We start from the raw sequence: 25,893 nt of genomic DNA, 5'->3' as shown, positions 1-25,893 counted from the left end.
CAAGAAGTAATCACAAGGTTGGCAGGATCGAGAAATCTATTGTAATTATTCATTGCTTATTTGGAATAGGTCTTAGAATTTTAAACAATGCAAATTTGGATAATTAGAGATTTTAAAAAATAGTAAAGGAAGAGTACAGAGTTTAAATAACTATCGAGCATCCAAGATAAGTATGATTTTGGGATAATGAATTTGTTTCTATTGGGTTTTCTGTGTTTTTCTATGCCAAAATGGGTAATGACTTTTCCAACAACCCAATAGTAGTTTTGTGGGAGGTTAAGGCAAATGTTAAGTAATTCATTATCTGTTTCTTTTAAAAAATTTTAAACAGAAACTGAAGAAAAAAGGTTTCAAAACTTTCTGCAAGGCATTTTTTTCATGCAATTTTCCCAGAGAAGTAAATTATGCATATATAGCTTTTTTGCTTAGAGATGTTAAGGTATATAGTTGACAATGTTTTCTTTTTTATAAGACATGAGAATGTTGTCAGCTCTAACGGTTCTGTGTCTTATAGGAAGCAAAGCAAATACCTTCGAATGAAAAATTTTAAGGTTATGCTTAACTATTATGATATATTAGTAAGTCTGTAGAAAACTGTTAAGACCTGTTGGCCAATGTCTGGTTTTAACCAGCCTTGCATCCTCCTTTACTTTCAGATATAAAATATATCTCCATGTAACTTTGTGAATTGATTTACTTCATTTGGGCTACTCAGAATTTCCTTTTAAAAGCTAAACGATTTTGTCAAGTTAAATACATTTACTGTTAATGATGGGCTGTTATGACTGCTGGCTACAGAGACCAACACTTCTTTGAGAGGCCTTTACAAAGAGAAAATAAAATCATGTTTTTTCAAAGAGTAGGATACTTTACTTTTGTTTTCTTTTAAAAAATCAACCCATTGTTAAATCATGTTTAAATACACATTTTTAGAAAGCTCTTGGACCCAGGCATACTTAATGACTTTAAAGACTGAATTTTAAAATTGAATATGGAATGAGAAAAAAATCTGAATTTTAACTGTATATGATTCATAGTCCAACGTGGTAATTTATAGGATCTTTGTCAGCATTATACAGTTTTACTCTTGATGATCTCTGTCTATGTAGGTCAAATGCTAATGAGAGACTCGACATAGTTCAAAGAAATTGTTCAGAGAAATTATTTTCAACTGTTCCAAAGTAAGATGGAACAGAGGTGACTAGTGATTTTGGAATAATCATTCTGGACATTTGGTTGGTATTTGTCATTTGTTATATATAAAAAAAGCTGTTGTGTACTTCTGAAAATTAACTAAAAATATCAAAGTGTAAAGATACCACCTTGTGTGACTTGAAGTAATTACCCTATAGACTTAATTAAGATAATTAGCTTGATAAAGGCTGGGTGGTTCTTTCAGAACAGACTGTGAAAACAATTCTGGTGGTAAGAGATCAATTTCTAGAGCTGCTTCAATATAGCATGACTAATTATATGTTTTCAAAGAGAGGACGTTACAGGCTTCCAACACGAGTTTTAATATGGAACTATCAACATAAATTATCATTTGGAGTAAAGTTACTCGACCAGTATCTGATGGAAATTCACACTTTGCTATTTCCTCTTAGAATGACATGGAACTTAAAAGCATAATGCTCTGTATATGGGAGGTTTGGGTAGTATGAAAAAGGTTTTATTCTGATGAATATTTAAGAACCTAGGACCTGGGCTACATTTGGTTTTCTGTATCTTAAGCTTATGAAGAATTTCCTATTTATTTTTAAAAACGTAAAGTAATTCAGAAGAATCTTTTCAACTACCTGCTAACATTCAGACAATTATATTATGAAGCCCTGGGTTCCAGTATGTTCCTAATGAATTGCAGATTTCCAGTTCTTGGGAGGTTTGTAAAGAATCTTTGGGGTTCTAAATGGATCAGAACATGTTTTGTACTTTATCATGTTGTGAGAAAAAAACAAGATATAGTCTGTGCTAAAGACTCTGGAATCATAATTTTGGCACCAGCTGGTCTCTGCTTTTCTAAGGAGAGAAGGGCATTATTGAAGAGTAACCAATGAAAGAGTTCTTTAAAGGAATTCTTTATTGGGAGATATATCAGTTTGTTCCAGTTCAATATAAAGATGATTAGATTCAAATAAAAATTCTAGTAATTTAAGGGAAAATGAAGTAGGAGGAAACAAAATCACTTCTCAAATAACTTTTATCCAACCCTCCTTATTTTAGGTTTCTATTTTCCTACCCAGTGTTAGTCCCTGTTCTAGAGAAACTGGCATTTCTGATTGCTGACAGTTTGGAGGAAACAGTTGTGTAAACCAGTCAGTTTTCCTACTGTCCACTTAAAGTTGAGCTTTTATGGGTCTAGTAATTGTTAATTGTCCACTTGTTTTCTAGCTTTCAAAATTGAGTCACCATTTTCTTCTCTCCTGTTCTTTCCATTTTTGTTGGTTCATGTCTTTAAAAAAACAAACATACAAGCAAAGATGATGCATTTATTCAATATGCTTTATTATCTGGGTATACCCTACTGAAAATATACCTTTTCTTTTTTTTATTTTTTCATCTCATTTTCTTTTATACATTCAATCACATTATTATTTGGCTTACAAAGTAGATATTTCAACAGGTGAACATTTCTCCCTAGTACAGTTGATAAAACTACAAAATATCTTCAATAGCTAATACCACATTTCTTTGTGCCATTAATGCCTTGCCTCCCTATTTTTCTTCTAAATGTCCTTCCTCAGACCCTCCTCTTTCACACACACTATATCTGGTATTTACATCTATATACTGTGTTTCTATATCTTTTAGTCAATAAGTTTCAGTCATAGAGTGTGAACACTCAGTATATATTAAGTGGGGACATACAATGCCTCTCTTTCATAGCCTGGCTTGCTTCATTCAGCAGTAAATCTTCCATATTCATCCACTTCCTGTCAAAAGCCAGGGTTTTTTTATGGCTGAATAGTATTCCATTGAGTATATGTGCCACAGTTTTTCTATCCATTCATCTGTTCATGGGCATTTGGGTTGTTTCCATGACTTAGCAATTGTGAATAGTGCCGCAGTAAACATTGACGTACAAGCACTTTTCCGATTAGGTATTCTTCTGTCCTTTGGGTAGATATTAAGGAGTGGGATTGCTGGATCATATGGTAGTTCTATTGTAGATTTTCGAGGGCTCTCCAAATTGTTCTCCACAGTGGCTGGACCAATTTACATTCCCACCAGCAGTGTAAGAGAGCTCCTCTTTCACCACACCCCTGCCAGCATTTATCAATTTTTTTTGTTTAATCTTAGTCATTCTGACTGGGGTTAGGTGGTATCTTATTGTTCTTTTTATTTGCATTTTTTAAAGATATAATCTCACCATGTTATGATCCTTTTGCCTGAGCCTCACAGCTGAATCAATGGGGTCAATTATAGCCATGGTTAAGTTTTCAATTTTTTACAACTGTTACAACAGGATAAAATGCCAGAGGCTTTAATCATGGCCAGAGAGGTCTGCAGTATCACCAGGGCGTAGGGGAGGGCAAAATTTATAATTACTCAGAGCAGAGGCTCAGCTTCAATTTATTTCAATCAAACTGGAGGCACAGAGTAAATAATTCCTCTTTTCATTTTATGCCTGAGATAAGGTCGAAGAAAATATACACTGCCAAATAAAAAAGGTAGTTATAATTACTTTTAACCTATTATATCAACAATACTGATATGTCAGGATTTTAATTTTCAAAGTTATTCCAAAATGTTTAGATGTTATGTAGCTAAATTTTAGGAAGATATTCTATAAATACCGTTTGAGGAATAGGATTTTTATTATCACTGGAAGTGTGTTTCTGTGTGATCAAGAAGGTACAATGGATGAGAAGAAAGGATGAGCTTTAAGTATGAAGCTTGTAGAAGCTTCTTTCCCCTCATATTCATTTTTTTTTTTTTGAGAGGTTTTTGCTATAGGGTGTGTGCACTAGCCAGAAAGAGACCGACTGAGAGACAGAAAGCGAGAAATCACCCCCCAGAAGGGGTGGCCATGCAGCAATCCCTTCTCCTCCACTCTCCTCTCAGGATCTTGGGCATGCATGCACACACACTTATCTTGAGTTCAAGCCACCTGGTCCAGGACTCAAACCATGGTCAGATACATGGGAATCCAGTGACATAGCCATTACGCCAACTGCTGGTCCCATCCCTTCATATTTTTATTTGGATCTTTGCAGTATGTGGTAAGATCATATATTTCTGGTGCCTACTCCTATTCTCTAATTAAAATTTTAAAAACATATAACTAATCTAAAAAGGTTGTCTGTAGGGTCACATTTGTATGGCAAAGTATTTGCCCTTTGTCATAGTGATGTGTAGTGTTTTAAGGGTGGCTCTGGGGAATTTGACTCCAAGTTAAAAGAAGCATTTGTATTTCTCAGTTCACCCAGAGGAGTAATAAACCATTCTTTGACTTCTGAAGTCTGTTTCAAAGTCAGATGCCTTCCTTTGAGAGTACTTTGCTGCTCACTTATAAAACTGAAGAAGGACATTTCCACCAAGGCTTTATTCTCCCAGTTAGGAATGGAAGCTGAGTAGGTGGCCACCAACAGGGATAATTTAGGGGACCCTCAGAAGACCCTTCCATCAAAACATATCTCCCTGAATGAAGCTGATGTATTTCTCTTTACTTTCTTGAGCCATCTTAAATTCTTCCTATTATAGATTCACTTAGATTGCAGCGTCCTCTTTTAAAAGAAAAATATCCTAGGGAGGATTAAGGAGTCCATTAATCAAACATTCACAGCCCAACATGGCTTAGTTTAATTAAATTGCTTTTCTCTAGTTATGGAAATTTTTATGGGAGTCAGGAAGAGAGAAGAGGGAAGTAATTTGGTCCCTTTATACCTTATACTATAAGATTTACCTTATACTGTAAGGGCACCAAACTAGGCTCACTTTTAACATAAAGGAGCAGCTTGAGGGCACCAAATACTTGGGATTGAGGAAGAGGCAACGTAGGAGCTAGAGAAAGAGTGAAGAAAAAAGTGGGAAAATGCCAATGATAAGCTTTCAATTTTGAAAAACATGGGCCTGTCTTTCTTCTAATGATAAAAGTCCTTAAATTAATATTGTTGGGTAGTATGGCGATAGGGTTTCATGTTTCTTTTTAGATTTTGTTCCATGTTTTAATATATCTCTTAATATTTTAAGAAAGAGAAGGGTCTATAATCCGAAAAAAAGATAAGTTGTATTAGAATTGATGCCATAAATATATATGGTATCATTATGTTTTATTCATTAATGAATAAATAATTGGGGTTATGAGATTAATTCTGATAAAAAGTAAGCAGGAGAGCTCAGACTTACTAAGTAAAACAGTTCTGAAACAGCTGATTGAAAAAAATGATTAGATTTCTTTCAGAGATGTATTTTTTCTTGGTGTTTTTGCTGCATGGAAGGGATAATGCAGTATAGCTGTGTCCTTTGTAGGCTTGAAAAATATTTTAGCTTAAGCAGTTTTTTTTTCTTTTTTTTTTTATCTTCCTCTAAATTGCAAAGCCTTTGAAATATAATCTACTTATTTTAGGAATTGTTAGGCTTGTTCTTCTTATAGAGCAGCACATGTGAGTAGAAAATCTAGTTAATTTACAGTGTTTGTTTATCACATAAATAGGAAACTGACAGCTCTACCATAGTCCAGGCACCCCTACCACCCTGGGTATTTGTCTTAGTTGCAGATATATTGCATAGGAAGAAGGAAATGACATGATTCATACAAGTTTGTCAAAAGTGAAATCTGAAGAATCAGAAGCTACATCTTCATATAAAATAGCTAGGGCTTCCTATGATTTAGTCCATCCAAATCTAGGTAGTTTTGAGAATAAAAAGTGATAGTCAAATAATTAAAATGATATAAATGTTTGAAATATGTATGCTATATACATTTTTTTGAGATTGTTGCTATATGGTGTGTGTACTTGCCAGAGAGACAGAGAGAGAGAAAGTGAGAAATCCACCCACCCTACCCCTCCCCTACCACCTCCAGGGAGGACGACCATGCTGCAGTCCCTTCTCTTCCATTCTCCTCTTGGGATTTTGGGCATGCGTGCACATGTGGCCAGCATGAATTTCAAGTTGCTGGGTCTAGGACTCAAACTGAGGTTGGCCATGTGGGAGTCTAGCAATGTAACCATTGGGCTATCATGCCGGGTTTGTGTGTGTATGTCCAAAATCCTGAGAGGAAAATGGAGGAAAAGGGATTACAGTGTGGATATTCCCCTTTGGGAGGGGTGATTTCTCGTTTTCTGTCTCTCTTTGTTTCTATGGGGAGTGCACGTGCCCTATAGCAAAAATCTCCCCCCCCAAAAAAAAATCCCAAAAAACAGAAGATGTGTTGCTGATCTCACACTTCTTCCAGTTTTACCTATGTATCTCAGTTACTTTTATCTTTTGAAATGAGTGAAATTTGATACTGGGTAAGATCTTTGGTTCTTTGTATTTTATTAATATTTAATTTTGTTTTTAGTTTCAACTTGTCAAATTATTCTTTTCAAAAACAAAAAAATGTTGGGACCAGCAGTTGGCATAATGGCTATGTTGCTGAACTCACATGTAGCTGACTGCAGTTCAAGTCCCGGACCCGGTGGCTTAAACTCATGCTTGGGCGCATGCCCAAGGTCCCGAGAGGAGAATGGAGGGGAAGGGATTGCGGCGTGGTCATCCCCCCTAGGGGGTGATTTCTCATTTTCTATCTATCTGTCTTTCTGGCGAGCACATGCACCCTATAGCAAAAAGCTCTCTCTCAAAAAAAAAAGTTAAAACAATTAAAATAAATATGTATATATGCATTAAAGTCAAACAAACAAAAAAGAAACCTCTTGATTATCTGGTCATCAAGAAAAATGACCATAGTGTAATAAAAATTTTCAGTAAGTATTCATGTACTATAATAATTTTCTCAGCCTGTCTGTTTTTAATTACAGTGATACTGGTATTTAGCTTAAAAATTTTATTGTTCAACGTGGTCTTTTATTTTTAGTTTTTTCATAAATTAAACTTACTTACACCTTCAATGATTCTTCAAGGCTGTACTAATTTTTAAACAGAAAACAGTCTATAGGTGATGAGATGCCTGTTAAGCTCAGGACAAATGTTGCTAAATGAAGGATATTCTTAGTTCTTATTTTTGAAAATATTAAAATGTACAAATATTTCAGCCTGAACATTTTCAAATGTCCTTATTATCTTTTACTTCCATTTAGAGTAACTTTCTTTAGGAAATATTTGGTTGTTGGGAGAGTTGTGACGTATTTTTCTATGCAAAAATGCATCATGGCTTTCTAGATAACCCAATAATTTTACAAGGCAACTCATCAACTTTATTTATCATCCATGTGACTATTCCACAAAATGTAAATGACTACAGTCACAGTGTGTACATTTGTGCCCAAATTTCTGACAGGATAGAGAAATGGAGGAGAAGGATTGTGGTGTAACCCACTGAGGGGTGCTTTTCTTCCCTCCTCTCTTTTCTCTCCGGTGAGCTTATATGCCCTCTGGCAAATTAAAAAAAAAGTTCCCTCAGGATTCTTCTTTTAAGTTAAGCAATATGAAACACAAATACATATTTTTTAAAAAATCTTGTATTTTTGAAGCTTTAATTTAATTTGTTCAACCTACCCTTTGATTTTGTAGAGAATGTGTGTGTAGGTTTTGATTTGCAAGCTTTGTTTTCAATAATTAGAATTTGCTAAAAGCTGTAAGCACTTAAGATTTTTGGTCTTCTATTCACCGATGGCTTTGGTTAAAAACTTTGAACTAATATTGAATGAAATGCACCCAAAGTTTAAAGGACTCACTTACTTTTATTTACTTAATTTTTATGCCAGAGACTCTGTACATGCACACAAATGTTGCATGTGTGTGCATGAGAGAGAGAGAAAGAGGGAAAGCATCCCTAATCATACTGCAATCCTTCTCTCCCACCCCCATTTCTCCATCCATCAGGATTCTGGGCATGGGTGCCTATGCCTGGTGTGTTTTTCAAACTGTTGGGTCAGGGTTGATCATGTGACTTGGCTCCTTTTGTATAGTGCTTAACTCCTCTGCTATGGGATTTATAGATGTTAATTACCATTATGGAAGAAAGATTGATCTAAAGTAGTTGCTCAGAGACGCAGACATTTCTTAAATTCATTTGAGCTGCAAAGAAAACACATGTTGTCATACTAAAGCACATACATTAAAAAATTAACAGCTTTCCACAAAAATTATCATAGATTAGAGTCTTTAATATTTCTCTCTATATATTATTTTAGCGTATTTTCACAAATAAAGAATATTACAGCTTGTTTGGATGCAAGCATACATTATGTATATACTATGATCAACTCCAAGTACATTTTTTCAGTCTGTCTTAATTCAGCAAGGTCACTTTATTAAATCTTGTCACTGTGCTCTACTAAAATGTATATTACTATCATAAAACAAATAATTTAATCTTCAACATTGAATTTTAATTATTTTGGTAAATTAGCTGCTTTTATCTTTATCAATCAAGCTTTTATGTAATCAACATGACAAAATATTTTTAAAATTTTATTTATTTTTATTTTATGGTTTATTTACATTCAACCATTGCACATCTCTATATAATATGTTTTTCAAAGTATGCATGTCATGTATGACAGTGACAGTCAAATCAAGGATATTACCATACACATAATCTTCAACGCAGAACTTTACATTTTTGTGTTTGTTAGATATTTCTTCCCTTTGCCTCTGCCATCCACTCACCTCCCTTATAGTCTGTGGTATCTATATTTACCTTTCTTTCTCTCTCTCTTTTTTTTTTTTTTTTTTTGTTGTAGAGGTTTTTGCTATAGAGCACATGTGCTTGCAAGAAAGACAGAGAGAGACAGAGAGACAGAAAGTGAGAAATCACCCCCCAGGGGGATGGTCATGCTGCAGTTACTTCTCCTCCATTCTCCTCTTGGGTTCTTGGGCACACACACACACACACACACGCGTGCCTGGAGTTAGTTTAAGCCACCGGGTCTGGGACTTGAACTGCGGTCGACTACATGGGAGTCCAGTGACATAGCCATTACACCAACTGCTGGTCCTCACTTACCTTTCATACTGTTATACCTTTGGAGCTTTCAGTTTTGTCACAGAGTGCAGATATTTGGTGTATACTGAGTAAGGATATACAGGGTTTGTTTTTCTTATTCTGGCTTACTTCACTTACCATTAGATCTGTATTCATCTACTCTGAGTCAAATGACAGGGTCTCATTGTTCCTTATGGCTGAATAGTATTCCATAGTGCATACGTGCTACATTTTTCAACCCACTCGTCAGTTCTTGGACATTTAGGTTGATTTCATGTCTCAGCAATTGTGAATAGTGCTGCAGTAAACCTGGAAGTGCAAATGTCCTTCTGACTGAGCGCTGTCCTAGCTCTTTACTTAGATTACTGGGATTACTGGGTAATATAGGGATTCTATTTGCAGGTTTTTGAGGAACTTCCATTTTGTTTTACACAGTGACCAAACTAATTTACATTCCCGCCAATAGCGTAATGCTGAATTTTTAAAATGGTATTATATGTCACAATGTCAGATGTTTTACTGATAGAATGAACACTCAGAAGCTTACTTTCAGTCCATGACTTAGATGAATAGCAAAATCAAACAACTATTGGAATTAGCTGACTTTTAAAAATTCAACCAACTGATGACATTGATATAAAATTGGAAATATTTAACCACTTGCAAATACTTGTTATGCTAATGGAGCCAACACTTTAGTAACTATTATTTCACCTTTTATTTGTGTAATGAGCAATTTAGAATTAAAAATGGACAAAATTATTTTCAAAGAAAGGTCATTTAGATAAAAGAACATTTAATTTTTGATCTAAGTGAAAGGTCATGTTTCACAGAGTGACACAAAAGTACTTTCTGCAACTATATGTCATACCTTAAAGTAACTACCATTACAAACAGAGGCTGTCAGACTATGAGAGATAAGCATTAAATGTCCCTGCTCAATATATACTGAATATCTGCACTCTATAACAGAAACTGAAATATTGGAAGGTATAATAGTAGGGAGGGAAACTGTAGATACTAGAGAAAATATAGGAGGGAGTGGGTAGAAGGGGGGGTAGGAGGGAGGGGATCAGGGGAATAACAAACAACTCATTCAATAGACATAATAATAATAAGTTATCTTTTGATGACAATGCATATGGTAATGTCTTTGACTTAATTAATATGCACAATATTCATGCTAGGAAAAAACATGTTGTACACTGTAAAGATGTATACTGAATAAATATAAATTAAAAAACAAAAGCAAAAAAAGAGGCTGATACTTCTCCAGCAGATTTGTGTCTTCTGGTTTCATGTGGTTAAAAATAGCCATCTCAGATTATGGCAAATGCCAAAAAACATTTTACTTCAGTTAGGCATGTATTATCACCTTTCTTAAGAAAAGAAAATTTATTGCTTAATTTTTCAATTTAATTTGTACTTTTCTTGAGCTAATTGCTCCATAAAAGGCTTATTTCACTAAAGATATGCACTACATAATAAATGAAACAAAAGAAAACTGTACACAAAAGAGCATTCAGAAACTAGCCTGTGGCCTGGTGGTTAAGGCAGCTGGATCACACCCAGCCAACTGCACAGTTCAAGTCCCAAACCCAGCAGCTTGAGAAATATGTCAGGTACACATGTATGTGTGCCCAAACGAAAAGGAGGAAGAAATGGAGAAGGGATTGTAGCATGAGTATGCCCCATGGGGGAGTGCTTCTTCCTCTGACTCACCCCTTTTTCTCTCTCTGGCAAGCACAGGCACTCTGGCAAAAAGAAAAAAAGTGAAGGAGAGGAAAAAGAAAAAAAAAAAGAGTGTTCAGACTATTCTGTATATGCTCCAGAGCAGGCTACAATTTCTTGCACATATTCATGTAAATCTAGCCTGTAATTTCCCATATTTCCTTCCCACTGGTGTGCCTGCTGGCTAGCAGCTATATGAATCATACAGTAGCACAGGATGCTTCACAATTGTCTGTTCTTCTGAGTGGGCAATGGAGTAGCATTGTGAATACTGGTCCTGTCATTACTCAAACTAGAGTAATATATTCCAGCAGCTTGCATTGTAGTGCACTTCATTTTATATATAAATGTCCTAGATGCTGTCCTTGAAAGGGAGGTGCTAGTTATATTATATCAAGAAAGAGACAATAGAAAAGGGCAAGTTTTTACTAATCATTTTTCAAATTTAATAATGTGTTAAACTGAGAAATCTGCCCATTGCACAAATGTTTCCACGCATTACTGGGGGAGAGGGGGCGGTGACAGAATCAGAAAGTAGAGGTCTGCAAAACCTGTTCTAGATTATTTTAATGTCACTAAATAAAAATATTTCTTTTTTAAAAAATGAAGAAAATCCAGGACAGATATTAAACTGGGTAAACTTGGCAAAACATATGGTCTGACATGTAAAGAGTTTGGAAATCACTCCTGTCTTTGAAACAGGAAAAAAGCTGAACAAGTGAAAAGCCAACAACTGTTCTTAGATATTTCAGACCACTGAGGTCACAGGACACACTGTCACCCCAAAACTGGAGAGACTGGCGAATACAGAGAATCACAGCTTATTGGGAGTTGAAACTGCTGATAGGACCTAGAAGGAGTTTAAATGGTAATTGACTATTACCGGAGACTGGATTTTGGCTAACTTGAGTGATTAAAAACTCCTAAGACTTAGCTCAAGGGACCCAAAACGTTCGTGATTTTTTTTCTCGAGGAGTTCCACTAGGTTTTTTTGGGTGAAGACCAGAGAAAGTTCCCCTTATTTCTCTAGCAGGATGAGGGAACAAGTAATCATTTAAAAATAATCCCAGAGCACTCTGTTTTCATTAGCAACGGCTTGCCTTCAAAGTTAACTATTTTACCAGAGCCTAACTAATGAGGGGAAAAGGAAATATCTAACTTCAGCCCCTCTTAGCCATGTATGTAGGGGAAGGAAAATATCTAGAGCCACCCCCTCTAGTTTTTCTAAAGCGATGTGAGAAACTGAGAATTTTTATTTTCCAGAGTGAGTCTTGCTATGTGTTGACCTTCCTGCCTTATTCTCTCAGGTAGCTGGGAATCAAACATGCGCCACAACTTCTGGCTTTTAGAGTGAACTGGAAATCAGCCTGGGCCTCCCATGTGGCTTCAGCCTGCTGAGTAGTAGTATTTACCAGTGTGTACTACTGTGACTGAGTCAAGAAGCCCTTTTGAAGGTCACAGCCTGGGGACACAGGCCACTGAAAGAACCACTCTCCCCTCACCTTACCACCACATCAATAGGGTAGCATATTATAGGATAATAAACAGAGAAGAGAAGAAAAAGTGAAAGAGCTACAACATATCTTGACTCCATTTAGGAAGGGGTCTCTACAGGACCCAAAAGATAACTAAAGAGACAAAAGTAAGACTAGAGGAAATTGTAGTCTTTCATACCAATAGCTATAGCAAAAACTAAACACAGACAAATTCCTAGCTAGATAAACATAAAGGCTCACAGTAAAGGCCTGCTTACCCCAGTTCCTTTTACTGGATACATTATGTCCCATTTTCAATAATCAAAAAGGCATGTTAAGGCAAAATTATAGTCTGAAGAGACAAAGCAAAACATGAGAATCACACTCAGATGGGGCAGAGATTTTGGAACTGTCAGATTGGAAAATGCTGGAAATGCTAGACATGAAGAATGCCTTTGATGTGCTAATCTGCAGACTTAACATGGTCAAGGGAAGACTTAGTACTTGAAGAAATGTCAACAGAAACTTCCAAAACTTCTCCTAAGGGAAAAAAAGAATGAATTAAAAAAGAAACAACATTCAGTAACTGAGGGACAATGACAGAAGATGCAACATACACAAAATTGAAATGTCAAGTGGCTCATTACGTAATGATATGATATTTAAATCACCCTGTTAAGGACACATAATATGATATGCAGAGAAAAAAATCAAGGTTGAAGGAGCCCATCAAGTTTTTAAGAACACAACTGGTATCTCAGAAAGTTAATTTTTTTAAGAAAGTTTATTTTTTTTAAGAATTATTTAATTTATTTTTATTTCTAAAATTTGACCTGCGATAGAAAGAGAGGATAAGTGAGAAAGCAAGCGCCAAGTCCAGGATTCAAACTATGTGGAGTGCAGCACCTCAACCACCACACCATATGCTGGCTGCAGGTATCTCAGAAAGGTTTAATGACCTTCCATACTTCCTGTCTAGGAATATGGGCCTTGGAACCAGAATGTCTGGGTTCAAGCCCCAGGTCTGTAGTTTACTAGCATATGGACCTGGACAAGTTATTTTAACTCTCTGGGCCTCAGTTACCTTTTCTATAAAATAAGGGTGATTATGGAATCTGACTTATAAAATTTTAAATTGATATAATGTTCAAAGGTATATTAAATTCATAGAATTATTCTTGGCCTATAGAAGTGCTTCAAACATTAGAAAGTCGTTGGCTGCTTTTGTTACTGTCAGTATTGTCTATAAAACAAAAAATATGGTGTGTTCCACAGAACACTAAATGTTAGGGATGTTAAGAATTAACAGAAACATGTTTAACTACGTAACTTTTAGGAAATATCAGGCTATACAGCTAAATAAGTTTCTACTATATAACCTAAAAAATGTTATGGATTTTAAGAGGGGGCATACTAAAAGCATTTCTCAAATACATTTGGTGACAGACCCCTTTATTTCAATCTCATCTTAGGGGACTAGGATATTTTGAGAAACATGGCTCTACGTGATTATAAACTGCTCAGCTACCATTAAGAGTCTTTTATAATTGGGCCTAATTTAACTTACCATATATGCCATACTTTTTTTTTTTTAAGAATTATTTTATTTAACTTTATTTATTTAATTTTATTTCACCAGAGAGGGACACACACACACACACACACACACACACACACACACAGAGAGAGAGAGAGAGATAGAGAGAGAGAGAAAGAGAGAAAGAGAGAGAGAGAGAAAGCAAGCCACCAGGTCTGGTACTCGAACAGCGGTCAGCCATGAGTGAGTCTAGTGCCCTTAACCACCATGCCACCTGCTGGCCCCCACACTTCTTTTTTATAACATTTCACTATAGGTAGATTGAATTTCTCACTGTTTATTATTAGTATGTTTATTCCTTACTAGGTATATTTATTTATTTATTTTATTTTTTGCTGTAGGACCTGTGTACTCACCAGAGATACAGAGATAGAAAACAATAAGTCAACCTCTGGAAGGGGATAGCCATGCTGCAATCCCTTCTCCTCCATTCTCCTCTCGGGATCTTGGGCACGCACGCACACGCACCCGGCGTGAGTTTTAAGCCACCGGGTCCGGGACTCAAACTGCGGCCCACAATGTGGGAGTCCAGTGACGTAACTGTTATGCCATCTGGTGGTCCCTGTTTATTTCTTACCTGGAATGTTACTAATCTATTCTTTTTTAAAAATTTTTAAATTTTAAATTAATTAATTTACATTCATTCACTGAGCATTGTCACAGCATACAAAATGTGATTTCCCATCCAAAATATACTGCATAGTGGCTTAATCATAAATGTTATTGTCAACAATTTTCCATTTCTAGTTTTATATCTCTATATATAGATATATACAAAACCCCTATTTCTCACTCTCTGCCATTTCCCACCCTCCTCCCACACTATCTCAGGTGCCTGTAGTTGTTTTCCATTCCTTTCCCCCCACATCTTTTATTGATTCACAAACTTTCTTAAATAATCCACTTTCAATAGCAAGTTCAGCTGATATATACATATCTGTGAATACATGTCTGACTTAAGGCATGAAACTCTGAGTAGAACGAATATACTATAAGGTACCACCTTGCTGAAGCTATATAGCGTACTATGATCATTTTATAGGTATTTTTAAATATATGTTTTAATTTCAAGAAAAGCAGTTTTAGCTTTAATAAATCAAAGAAATGCTAAGGAATTTTGCTTAAAACTTAAAGCCAGGAAACTGGTTAGGATTCTGTTCAAATGGTAGGTACATGAACTTATTGGCCGTTCAAGATAGGACAAACATCCTTAAAATCGGAAAACAAAGCCTGGAAGAAAATCAGCAATGTTTTAGTCAAAAGTCATAAAATCCTTGAGAGATTTTCACTGTAGGGCGCGTGCGCTCGCCAGACAGACAGAGACATAGAGACAGAAAGCGAGAAATCACCCCCCAGGGGGGATGGTCACGCCACAATCCCTTCTACTCCAGTCTCCTCTCGGGATCTTGGGCACGCACGCACACGCGCCCGATGTGAGTTTTAAGCCACCGGGTCCGGGACACGAACCGCAGTCGACTACGTGGGAGTCCAGCGACATAGCCATTACGCTAACTGCTGGTTCCCTTAGTTTTTGAACTCTTATTTCTGTGTGTTTATATTTAATTTTCTTGGTATAGCACTCACTTGAGAACTTCTTAGAGTTCTGGTCTGGTGTTGGTAGTCTTTCAGGTTTTGTTTATCTGAAAATATTCTTGTCTTTTCTTCCCATATGAAGGATAATCTTGCTATTCTTGGTTGAAATTGCTTTTCCCTTAACACTTTGAGTATATTTTCCCATTCTTTCCTCACTTGCATTGTTTCCGATGAGAGATCTGCTGTTAGCCTGATGGGATATCCTTTGTAGGTAACTTGACGTTTCTCTCTTGCCAAACTTAGTATCTTGTCTTTGTCTATGGTTTTGGTCAATCTGGCTATAATGTGTCTTGGAGAAGATCTTCTTGGGTTTATTCTATTTGGAGTCTTTTGTATTTCTTGGGACTAGATCTTTGAATGCCTTTCTAGGTTTGGAAAGTTTTCTTGCAGGATTTCATGAGATAGATTGTCAATGCTCTTATATGAGTCTCTTCACCTTCTCGGATACCAGTTATCCAGATGTTTGGACGTTTGATGGTATCTAGTATTTCTTGTATATTATTCTCATTTTTGGAGGGAATTTTCTGTCTTTGTGGTGGAGTTTTCTAGGCCAGTGATTCTATATTCTACATCTGAGATTCTATTTTCTGTATGATCTAGTCTGCTTTTAATACTTTCAAGGGAGATTTGGACTTCCTATATTATAGCCTTTATCTTTTTCTTTTTTCTTTTTCTTTTTCTTTTTCTTTTCTTTTCTTTTCTTTTCTTTTCTTTTCTTTTCTTTTCTTTTCTTTTCTTTTCTTTTCTTTTCTTTTCTTTTCTTTATTTTTGGAGAGGTTTTTGCTATAGGGTGCATGCACTAGCCAGAAGACAGAGAGAGACAGGCAGAAAGCAAGAAATCTGCTCCCCCTTTCCCATGCCGCAATCACTTCTCCTCCATCCTCCTCTCAGGATCTTGGGCATGCACGCACACGCACTGAGCATGAGATTAAGCCATTGGGTCCGGGACTCAAACTGCGGTCGACTATATGGGAATCCAGCGACATAGCCATTATGCCAACTGCTGGATCCTTATATAGCCTTTATCTCTAACCGGTCCATTTGATTCTTTTTTATAGTGTGTAATTCCTCTTTTAGATCTTGCAAGAATTTCCTCTCCTCCTGGAACTCGTCAGCTACTTTTTTGTGCCTCTTTTGCAGTTCCTTGTCTCTCTTTTCTTCCATATCTGTTAGCTTTGTCACCATGAATATTCTAAATTCTTTATCAGACATTTCCATGACTTTCATTGTACTGTCTGAGGAAGAAGAGGAGTTATTCTTTTCCCTTGGAGGAGAGGTATTTTCTTGCTTTCTCATATTTCTTGTGACCCTGCAGTGATTTCTAGTCATCTGATGGATGGTGTGTTTCTTCCTAATCCTTGAAGTTCAATCTGAGGGTTCAGAGGCATGCAGGAGGAGGTGATCTGCAATCTCTGTTGCATTCCATTTTCATTCTGTGCATGAGAGCCATTGGGAATAGAGGAATATTATGGCCCTACTCTTAACACCCAGTTTAAACTTTATCACCTTTACTGACCTCTCCAAGTTCTCTCCATTTTTCTCCTTCAGTGGGAAATCGGAAGTTAAGGTCATCCAAAGAAATTTTTTATGTTTTATATGCTATATTTCCAACTCTATAATTTCTCTCTAGTTCTTTTCAACATTTTAATTTTTTTCTACAAAAATTTAAAAATATAATTATAATAGATATTATTAAGATTTTTGTCTCCTTGGGACCAGCAGTTAGCATAATGGCTATGTTGCTGGACTCCCACGTAGTCGACCATGGTTCGAATCCTGGACCTGGTGGCTTAAACTCACGCTGGGTGCGTGTGTGTGCGTGCCCAAGATCCTGAGAGGAGAACGGAGGAGAAGGGATTGTGGCGTGGTCATCCCTCCTGGGGGGTGATTTCTCGCTTTCTGTCTCTCTGTGTCTCTCTGTCTGGCAAGCGCACGCATCCTATAACAAAAACCTCTCCAAAAAAAAAAAAAAGATTTTTGTCTCTTAATTCTAATAAGCAAGTCATCTTTAGTTGACTTGTATTGGATATATGTTATCTTGATTACGATTTTCCTGTGTCTTTGTTAATAAACAGTGTAAGTAAACATTTGTAAACTCTGTAATGAGCAAAGGCTGAAATATCTGTATATGCTTTAACTTTAAAATTTACCATATATTTATTTTATGGGTTTCTTGACTTAATCTTATAGCTCTATTACAAAAATTTAATTATAGGACCAGTCTGTGGTGTGGTGGTTAAGGAGATGGATCCCACATAGCTGACTGTGTGGTTTGAATCTCAGACCCAGTGGCTTGAAAAATATGCCAAGTGTGTGTGCACGACATGTGCCAAAATCCTGAAAGAAGAGTGAAATGTAGGAGAAGGGATTGTGGTATGACCATTCCTTATGGTATTACTTTTTCACTTTCCCTCTCTTTCTCTCTCTCTCTCTTTCTCTGGCAAGTGCATGCACTCTCTAACAAATTAAAAAAAAAATCAATTTAGTAATTGTATTTTAAATTTCTCTTAAGCTTTTGTTCTCTAACAGCTACTTATTTTTCTCCACAGAAGTCTGTTATTATATGACTCCAGTGTTTCTTAGAATGTCTCTTGTGCTACTGATTTTCCTCAAATATCTGGTGATGCATGGTTGTTCACTATTACTTGTTAATGGGGAAGATTGAATAGCACAACGAGCTGGCTCAGCTTTCCTTTGCCCTTGTATGCCTCTATTTTTTCTGAATGAGAGATTTGAATATAAACTATGTGTACTTAGGTGAACATGTTGACTGGTAGATAGGCTTAAATTTAATTTGTGCCCTGTATAATGAGCAGAAAGACTGGTGGTCTTATTTGGCATGTAGCCCTTCCCAGAAATATCATTCAAATACTTAAGACATGAGCTGTTTAATGCCTGTAGCACATGGCATTTCTGCCAGTTGTCTGAAAGTGAGAATGCAGAAGGGACTTAATCCAGCTGTTCAGTAGTTAGTCCTTTAATGAGATATCCTCAGTACTTTCTTACAGCCTACTGCTGCCCTGTGGGGTTGAAGCCTGTGTTGTTGAGGCCTTTCTGGATTTCTGAGCAAAACAGACCCTCCTTGGCACAGCCCCCATCTGCCCTTATAGCTTTTTTTCTTCTCTATCACTGCTGTAATCCCATCTGCATTGTGTCTTCTGTAAATCCCTTAAACATTGTAGAACACTCATGATTTCATATCCAGCCAGGCTTACCCACCTTGTTCACTTCTGGAAATATTCCCTTTCTACAGTTTTAGATTTATTTGAGCGTTATATGGAAGGGAGAAAGGTAAATGTTTGTGTTCAGTGTGCCATCTTGCCAAGCAGTAGCATGCGTTTAAAATGTTACCTTGTTATTGAAATTTTTAATGTGTTTGCTCTTTAAATTTAAAATAAAAGTTTGCAAAGGGTGCATGTACTTGTCAGGAAGAGAGAGGGAGACAGAGAAAGCACCCTTCGCCAGTGGGATGTGATCATGCTACAATTCCTTCTTCTCCATTTCTCCATCTTGTTGGGATTTGGAGCATGCACACAAACATGCTGAGTGTGTTTTTCAAGCCACCAGGGCTGGGATTCAAATTGCAGTTGGCCATGTGGGATCTGGCTTTCTTATCCACTAGCCCCTTTTCTGGTTTCTAAGAATTAAGGGTGGGCATTTTTTGGGTATAGTTCAGTGGTAAAACACAATACTTTGCTAGGAATCCCATGTGGTACATTTCCTGGTTCCAGTCTGGAGACCTCCCTGAGTACACATGATCCAGAACTGGCCGAAGTCTGGGGGTGGATCATGGCATTGGAACTCACTTGGGAATTTTGTCTTTATCTCTCACTCATGGAAGAAAAAATAAGTAAAAAAAAATAATTTTAGGAGCAGTGAAATCATGCTTAAATATCTTTATCTTTTTTCCCCCTCTTCATCCTTATAGATTCTATCATAAAATGACTACTGGATGGTCCTAGTAAACACTTGTTGAATGACTAATTTTTAAAGCCACTGACATAAACAAGTCTTTGCAAGTATTACAACAGATTATGTGAAAGCTTTACTATGGCAAACTAGTGCTTTGGCAAAAGTAGAAAATCAAAAAACAAACTCATAACATCTGTATTTAAAATAATATATGCTTGAGATGGATTTTACTTAAAGCAGTCTTTGGTTTTGCCTGATTTTATAGTTATGAAACAGGAAAGGCTAAAAGGAGTGTGTTAGAAGCTGGTGAAATTAGAGAAAAGCACAAGGAGGAGTAAAGTAAAAGAACTGACAAATGGGAAAAGAGGTGCCTAAAGGTAAAGAATAAAAATAGAAAACAGTCTCATCTTCTGCCTCCCACTTACTTTGGTATGGAAGGAATTTTGACATGGCTCTGACCCTGAACACTAGAATTCAAGATGACAGCAAAAAAGCAAATCTGAGTTCCTCTGGAAGATCTTGGTTAGAAATTCTGTGTATTTATTGCATTACCTCAGTCAGCAGGTCGCTATCTACTTTTTAAACCAGTGGAGTGTTTACGTGAGCTAGCAAGGGGATGCAAACCTCTCTTAACAGTTCTTAATTAAAATGAAATTCCATCAAGGGATTTGTGCTGACCTCATGAATAATGAATGTGAAGTTTAGTTTTCCAAAGTCACAGGTGCCCAGTCAAGGATAGAGGCAATTTATGTGTCTTTTCAGGATAGTCTTGCATATAAACATTGCTCCCATGCAGAAGTGCATGAGGCCCAGTGCAGAATCTAGTGTTGCTTCATGATTGAAAACTTCTAAAAACCTTTATTCTCTGGAACACTTCAGAGACAGGTTCCTTACTAGCTGACTCTGTAATTTTGCAGCATTGCTGTGCTTTTCATAACTTGATTTTATTATATTTTGTTTTTCTAATCTCTGAAAACGATGTAGTAAAATGAAAGCAGTAAGCACATCAGCCAGTTATGGCTTCTGTTTATAAGCACATCAAGTACCAACGGTGTTAACTGAAGAAGGCCAACTGAAGAAGACCAAAGACAAAAGTAGAGATTACTTACATGTTCAAGTTTTCTGTAGACACATATTCAGAACAATTGAAGATACTGTAAAATGTTTTTTAAAAAAAATTTTTTTCTCATGGCTACCTAACATTCTTGTGATGAATTGGCCTAAACATGTAACTTTATGGAAACTACAGCATGACTCTTTTAATGATAATAATGTGCAGTTAGCATCACCTCATACAAAGGTCTCCTGCCTGAAATTTTTACATTTACGTTTAATCTTACAGAATTACACTATAATTGTATAAATAGTCTTGCAGTATCAAAAGTAGATTTTAAAAAATTCATATTTCATTTTTACATATGGTAAAATTTTCTCATATGTATGAAAAGACTGTTAATCTGTTCATTGACTATAAATATAGTCTCCCCTCTGATGTAATTAATGTAACCTATACTATTCAGCAGAGAACAGAAATGGTAAATCATACATAAAAAAGTGAGTAAGAGTATTTCATTACCAAACTAATTCTGCAATTTCCATAGACTTATGGAAAATGTTATTCACCTCTTGGGGAAAACCTTTGGCAGAAAACCGAGTTTTTCTTGGCATCCTGTTTGCATCATTTAATCTCTGGTTGGCCTGTTCTTGATGTCAGTTTTATATATACATTCTCATCACGTGTTGAAGAAAAAACAATTTTAGTTCTCAATCCATATTTATTTTTCTACTGGTATTTAATCTCTGTGTTAAGTTTAAGATTTAGGACTCCAGTGTGTTAGTTAAATGTGTACTGTTTGCAATAATGACTGTTTCCAAGTGTTCGTATGAGATTCTGGAGCTTTGCTGCTTATTCTATTATAGGCACTTCATCTAAACATCCCTGTGGTATAAAATAAGGGTGTGATATGAAGTCTGAGTATGTTTCTGATGTGCAATGAACCTTTAAGTATTCTCATTCAATAGCACAGCTGTAGAATGCACACTAAGAAAATACCTAGGTTATAAAAGAGGATGATTAGAATCAATGAAAGAATGATGGGGAAAAGTTCCAAAAGACAGTAATAAAATCAATCCAATAAAGTGTTTGTACAAAGCTGATTTATGTGTAATGAAATGTGAAATATTAATGTCATTATTAATTATTTTATTGGAATTTTTGGTACCTGAGTAAAATTATTTGTACTCTATATTGCTTTGCATTTTAATTACTAAGGATTTGACCATCTGAAATAACCGTTGCCATTTATAGAATGTGGTAAAAAATCTAGTATAGAAGAGAGCATTAAGATATGTAAATTCATAATATTTACCTTTATGTTCATATTGAGATGATAGATTTAAAAATAAAGACCATTAAAATTGAATGACCAAGTTACTTACTTCTAGTCATTAGACTGTATTTCCACAAATAAGAGATAGGTGAGGTGTCTTCTAAATTTATATGACAGGAAACTGGGTATGTACATGAGTGTATGTTTTCCTTGGTATATAGCTTCCCCTTGGGTTATCTCAGATAGGAACTTATAATTACTAACTGTGCTATTTTACTCTCACCTTTGAGTTTATGTTAAGTTTTCAGTTTATGTTGTAGGGAGAATTTCATCCTCAATTATGTAAGGACCCTTGCCTTACTCTTGAGTTTATCCCTTAGAGACCAGACGATCATTATCTAATTGTTACTTTAGCATTATCTCATAGGAGTTATTCAATCTCACTAACACTTTAGAGTTTCTTGAATCAGAGAACACATTTTGGGTTGATCCTTTTATAGGTTCTGAGTTCATAGTAGAAGTCATACTTAAGTGATTCTATTGATAGGACTCTGAATAAGTTCAAAACATTTAGCTTTCATATTAGTCAGGAATCTCCAGAAAAACAGGACTATTAGTATACATATAGATATACATAAAAGAAGATATTTATTATAGGAACTAGGTCATGTGATTAGAGAGGTTAAGAAGTCCCACTATATATCATCTGTAAGTTAGAAACCCAAGAAAGTCAGTGATGTCTTTCAATTTGAGTCTGAAGGCCTGAGAACCAAGGGAGCTGATGGTGTGACTTTCAGTCCTTGGCCACAAGCCTGAGCATTGTGGAGGTGGAGGGAAGAGGGACCTGCTGATGTAAGTTCAGGAGTCTAAAGGCCTGAAAGCTGGAGCTCCTATCAGAGAGCAGGAAAAGATGGTTGTGGCATAGTGGTTAGAGTGCCTGATCTCATGTGGCCATCACAGTTGAAATCCTAGGTTGGAAGCTTGAAAATCATGCTGGGAGCATATGCCTGTATGTCCCAAATTCTGGTGGGAGATATGGAGGAAAAAGGATTGTTGTGTGACCATGCCCTATTGGGGGGGTGCATTCTCTCTCTCTCTCCCTCTGGCTAGTGCACATGCCCTCTGGTTTAATAAAAAAAAAAAAAAAAGATAAAATTAAATTAAATTTAATTTAAAAAGTCAAATAAAGTGAATTTTATTCCCTCCTCCTTTTTGTTCTATTAGAGTACTCCATGGATTAATGATGCCAGGCCATGTTCTGTGAGGGTTTGAAGGCGGAGCTTGAACGATATAATAGGCCATATGGGATCCAGTTGCCTCAGACACCATGCCATGGGCTGGCCAGAAATTTTTCTACTTCTTATTTTCATCTCTTCCAGTTAATATTGTGTAATAGAATATTTTAGTTAGGAACCTGGTCTTTACCTTCTGATACATTTTGTCAGAGGAACACATGGGATTTTTTTGATGGAGACTATTTGTGTATTTAGCACATAAGATTTTTACAGTCCAAATGAAAGGATATTAGTATCCCAGTGGTATTGTAAAGGTGGCAGTTTGATCTGCAGGCGAGAATGACTATTAGCCTTAGATAATAAAAATCTAAGCTTTTGTAATTAAATATTATCTCTGCCCAGTGAATCATTTTGCATTTAACATTAATGTTTGTTGAATGTTTCATAGTTTACAAAGTATTTTTCTATTATCTCACTTATTTATCCATGTAAAGTAGGTTGTATTATTCACATCTGATAGTTGTGGAAAATAAAGTTCAGGCAGCTAAGAATCTCATAGCCATGAAAAAATTACTAGGAATTTGAACTCGAATTCTGCAGAATAATAGATCTTTCCAATATACAACCTAACTTTATAAAAATGTGCTGCACCTTTGGTCATAAAAAAGACTTGGCTCGATAGATATTTTAAAATAATGTTTCAGGAAGAGAAATCCCAAACTCATGTCCTACTGACAGTGGGCTTTTATCATCATTGTAATGGTTATTCGTTGGTTTTGCCTGATTTGCCTGTATTTCTCTTTCTTTTTTTTTTTTTTTTTGTAAAATTATTTTCTGACATTTCTTAGAAATCTATTACTAGCCATTTTTGTTTTGTTTATTTATTTATTTTTTCAAAAACATATATTATGTACTTAGAAATCTATTACTAGCCATTTTTGTTTTATTTATTTATTTTTTCAAAAACATATGTTACCATAAAATCAAGGATATTACCATATATATCTTTTCCATCAGATAATTGCATTCTCATGTCTGCCACCCAGTTTTCAGTCCTTAGAGTTTGAATGTTTCACCAGGGGTGGGTATAATCCAGGTTTGAGTGAGTGGAATGTTACAACACTTTAAACAAAGTGATTGGTTTACGGATTGATATGCTGAGGCCCTCAGAGCCAGTGATTATGAATCCATGGGTCTTTCTTAAAATTCAGACTGTTACCCTTCTCTGGGGTCATGATGGGCAGCAAGATGGTGTCTGCCAGTAGGGTCATGCAGGTAGTGAAGCCACATGCACCATTAATAAGGCTTCCTGACAGAAGAGACAATCCTAAACCCAGTGTATCAGAAGCTTTGAGGTTAGCAGGTCTGCTATCCCATTCTTCTGCAATATCACAGCATTCTAAGGGAAGTAAATCACCAGATTTGCTGATGTATCAGGGTCTACCAGACAGCAAAATAATAAAAACTTTACCTCAGAAATACAGAAGGAAACTGGTGTCTCAAAAAAAAAAAGGAATTTATCCAATGTGGTAGTCCCGAGTAATCACTGTGGCTGCTGTTTTCATCAGAAAGAACTGTCTTTACTTTAAATAAAGGACTTTTAAAATGACAAATGAGAAGTTGTATATTAAACAATTTACTTTACTAAATATTCTGTAAAAAATATAGAAAATTTAGATAGACACTTGTATCTCCTAATTTATGTATCTTGGTCAGCTCCAAGTTTACCTAACTATTTATACACTTTATACTTATTAAAGTATACATTTTTACATGTTAAAAAAATTAAGACTGTTAGAGTATATTGAGTTCTCACAATGCAACCTATAACTATTAGAAGCCACAATTTCTTCAGGTATAGAGATATTGCTAGGAATGGCATCAAAACAAAGAAGTTAAGGACTGAGGAATAGAAAGAGAGAGAAAATGAGTCCCGATGAACTCATTAGGCCCTTAGATCTATACATGCCTGAAGTAATTTTACTTTGGACTTTTTAATTGCATGAGCGTATTCATTCCCCATTTTTTCAACTTAAGTTTTACTTTTTTCTCTGATATTTGTGATAGAAATAGAACTCAGTACAGGTTTCCTGGTTTGTGGAAGCCAAGGGATACAAAATGAGTAAGTGGTGAATAATAAACAATAAGAAGATGAAATAATTAAATGTCATCTAATGATAAACTATTCTGAATGATTAAAATGACACTTTATAGATACAGTTGTTCTAAAGTAAAAGTGATTTAAGTATTTTTGGAACAGGCACAACTGCACACCGCGCCTTAGCAGCAGCCAGCAGCAGCAGCAGCAGCAGCAACCGCCTTCGCGGAGGCACCCCTGCCGTCACAGCCCCTGCGCTGGTGCAGCCTCCCTTGCTTCCTCTGCTTTTCCTCCCTTCGCTGGCACCATGGCTGATCAGCTGACCGAGGAACAGATTGTTGAATTCAAGGAAGCTTTCTCCCTATTCGATAAAGATGGCGATGGCACCATCACAACAAAGGAACTTGGAACCGTCATGAGATCTCTGGGTCAGAACCCCACAGAAGCCGAATTGCAGGATATGATCAACGAAGTGGATGCAGACGGTAATGGCACCATTGACTTCCCAGAATTTTTGACTTTGATGGCTAGAAAAATGAAAGATACAGTTAGCGAAGAAGAAATCCGTGAGGCATTCCGAGTCTTTGACAAGGACGGCAACGGTTTCATCAGCGCGGCAAAACTACGTCACGTCATGACAAACTTAGGAGAAAAACTAACAGACGAAGAAGTAGATGAAATGATCAGAGAAGCAGATATCGACGCAGACGGACAAGTCAACTATGAAGAATTCGTACAGATGATGATGACTGCAAAATGAAGGCCTACTTTCAACTTCCTTTTTCCCCCCTCTAGAAGAATCAAATGGAATCTTTTACTTACCTCTTG

The 25,893-nt window shown here is 36.2% G+C and overlaps 2 protein-coding genes and 1 pseudogene across 2 annotated transcripts in view; all 3 read left to right on the top strand.

Moving 5' to 3' along the window:
- LOC102495258 (calmodulin-alpha) lies at positions 1 to 25,881 on the top strand. The gene is made up of 2 exons (XM_006162326.3): positions 1 to 41; positions 25,228 to 25,881. Exon 2 carries the CDS (start codon positions 25,373 to 25,375, stop codon positions 25,823 to 25,825), a length of 453 nt encoding a protein of 150 aa, XP_006162388.1. The 5' UTR covers positions 1 to 41; positions 25,228 to 25,372; the 3' UTR covers positions 25,826 to 25,881.
- The window catches only part of IQCM (IQ motif containing M), a 472,102-nt gene that overhangs the window by 15,426 nt on the left and 430,783 nt on the right, over positions 1 to 25,893 (top strand). The window lies entirely within an intron of this gene.
- LOC102494861 (28S ribosomal protein S36, mitochondrial pseudogene) lies at positions 24,201 to 24,500 on the top strand (annotated as a pseudogene).

The sequence above is a fragment of the Tupaia chinensis genome, unplaced genomic scaffold (assembly GCF_000334495.1).
Source record: "Tupaia chinensis unplaced genomic scaffold, TupChi_1.0 Scaffold139871_1, whole genome shotgun sequence".
NCBI lineage: Eukaryota > Metazoa > Chordata > Mammalia > Scandentia > Tupaiidae > Tupaia > Tupaia belangeri.
Note: the sequence above shows the minus strand (reverse complement) of the source record. Positions and strands in the feature narration are given on the sequence as shown.

What these genes read in the sequence shown, in the direction of transcription:
- LOC102495258 (XM_006162326.3), top strand. Translation starts at nt 25,373, where the DNA reads ATGGCTGATCAGCTGACCGAGGAACAGATTGTTGAATTCAAGGAAGCT.